The 1,714-nt window shown below is 47.7% G+C and overlaps 1 protein-coding gene across 4 annotated transcripts in view; it reads right to left on the reverse strand.

The window, feature by feature from the left end:
* The window catches only part of LOC107574476 (ubiquitin carboxyl-terminal hydrolase 15), a 19,121-nt gene that overhangs the window by 14,682 nt on the left and 2,725 nt on the right, over positions 1-1,714 (reverse strand). For 2 of the 4 annotated variants that reach the window (XM_016260908.1, XM_016260907.1), the window contains exons 3-4: positions 1,184-1,314; positions 75-201 (exon numbers count right to left, since the gene is read on the reverse strand). In XM_016260908.1, the coding sequence (XP_016116394.1) occupies positions 75-201; positions 1,184-1,314 (258 nt within the window). Of the gene's footprint in view, positions 1-74; positions 202-550; positions 606-1,183; positions 1,315-1,714 lie in introns of those variants that run through there. The other 2 variants (XM_016260911.1, XM_016260909.1) reach the window with 1 other exon arrangement.

Genomic DNA, 1,714 nt, shown 5'->3' on the forward strand with positions numbered 1-1,714 from the left:
TATATATCTCTACACGGGCTCTGTTCACACACACACACACACACACACACACACACACACACACACAGCTGTACCTATAGTGTCTGCTTTGCTGAAGCGGCGCGTGACGACTTTCTCCATGTTGCTGTCTTCACACAGCTTGAGCTCGGTGAGGTAGACTTCCACCTTACAGTGTTTGACGAACATGCCCTGCTCCACCACCTGAGGATCAACACACACACACACACACACACACACACACACACAGCATCAGTCAGAACTGAACCGCACCTGACCAGAGCCATAAAGCCCGGGGTTTCCAGTGTGTTGACACAGGCTAACCAGAGAAACGCTTATTTTAGCAGCAGAGCGCGACAGCTGAAGAATTCCTGACTATTTATTACACGCGCGCGGCCCTCTCCAGCGACAGCAGACGCAGCACACATTATCTCAGAACGCCGGCGGGACCGGAGCGCCTGTTCCTCTCTCACGCTCTCAGCCCTGCGCTCGCGACCCGCAGCACCAGCCGCCAAACTCTGCCCCCAAGCCCAGAAGAGAGAACAGGCCGAACCTCTTGCATGCTGCTGCTCGTGGTCGAGTCGAGTCGAGTCACGCAGCGCTCCGGCGCGCACAGAAATAGCCCTCACCGCCACCCGACACCCTCACATACATGAGCAGAGGGGCGGAGAGAGAGACAGAAGAGTGCGCTCTTGTGGCCGTGATCAGACAGTTATCTAGTAACAATCACAACAGGATTTCAAAGAACAGAGTTCAGTTTGTTTTTTTAAGTCTTTAGGTTTGCGGAGACACAGGAGTGTAAAGCTCATGAACCATGCTTGTGTTGTATGTCATTACACACGTTTCTATAAACACCAGCACACACACACAGTTATTTCCCCCACGTGCCATCACTGTCATTAAAAAAGAGTGTTTGTATGTAAAACAAGACACTTCAAATCATTTTTATAATGATAGTTTGTTTTGTAACAGATGTTTTAATAAGCGCATTAACTGTGAAGAGACACACCCGCTCATGCATTCGGGTGTTATTCAGCGCACTACCTTTAACTTAGACCGATTTGAAACGCATTCGAGTTTTTAAGTGTTCAGAGCAAAGCGTGTTGATGTGTTCCAGTCCTGAGAATGAGATTTCAGGCGTTTGAAAGCCTCTGTCGTGTGTGTGTGTGTGTGTGTGTGTCAGCACCTTGTGGGCGATGGGCTGCTGTCCCTCTCGGAGGCCGTACCAGCTCAGCAGCTTGTTCCAGCCGTCAGCCGGCAGCAGCATGTAGTCCAGCTCATCTATCAGGTGCTGCTTGAGACCCAGCACGTCCCCGTCTGCACACACACACACACACACACACACACACACATATATATATAACACACACACACACACACATATATATATATATAACACACACACTCACACTCTCTCTCTCTCACACACACCCACACATATATAACACACACACATATATAACACACACACACACACATATATATATAACACACACACACACACACATATATATAACATACACACACATATATATATATATAACACACACACACACTCTCTCTCACACACACACACACACACATATATATAACATACACACATATATATATATATATAACACACACACACACTCTCTCTCACACACACTCTCTCTCTCTCTCACACACACACTCTCTCTCACTCACACACACACTCTCTCTCTCTCTCACTCTCTCA

Source organism: Sinocyclocheilus grahami, unplaced genomic scaffold (assembly GCF_001515645.1).
Source record: "Sinocyclocheilus grahami isolate Dianchi unplaced genomic scaffold, SAMN03320097.WGS_v1.1 scaffold2244.1, whole genome shotgun sequence".
Taxonomy (NCBI): Eukaryota; Metazoa; Chordata; class Actinopteri; order Cypriniformes; family Cyprinidae; genus Sinocyclocheilus; species Sinocyclocheilus grahami.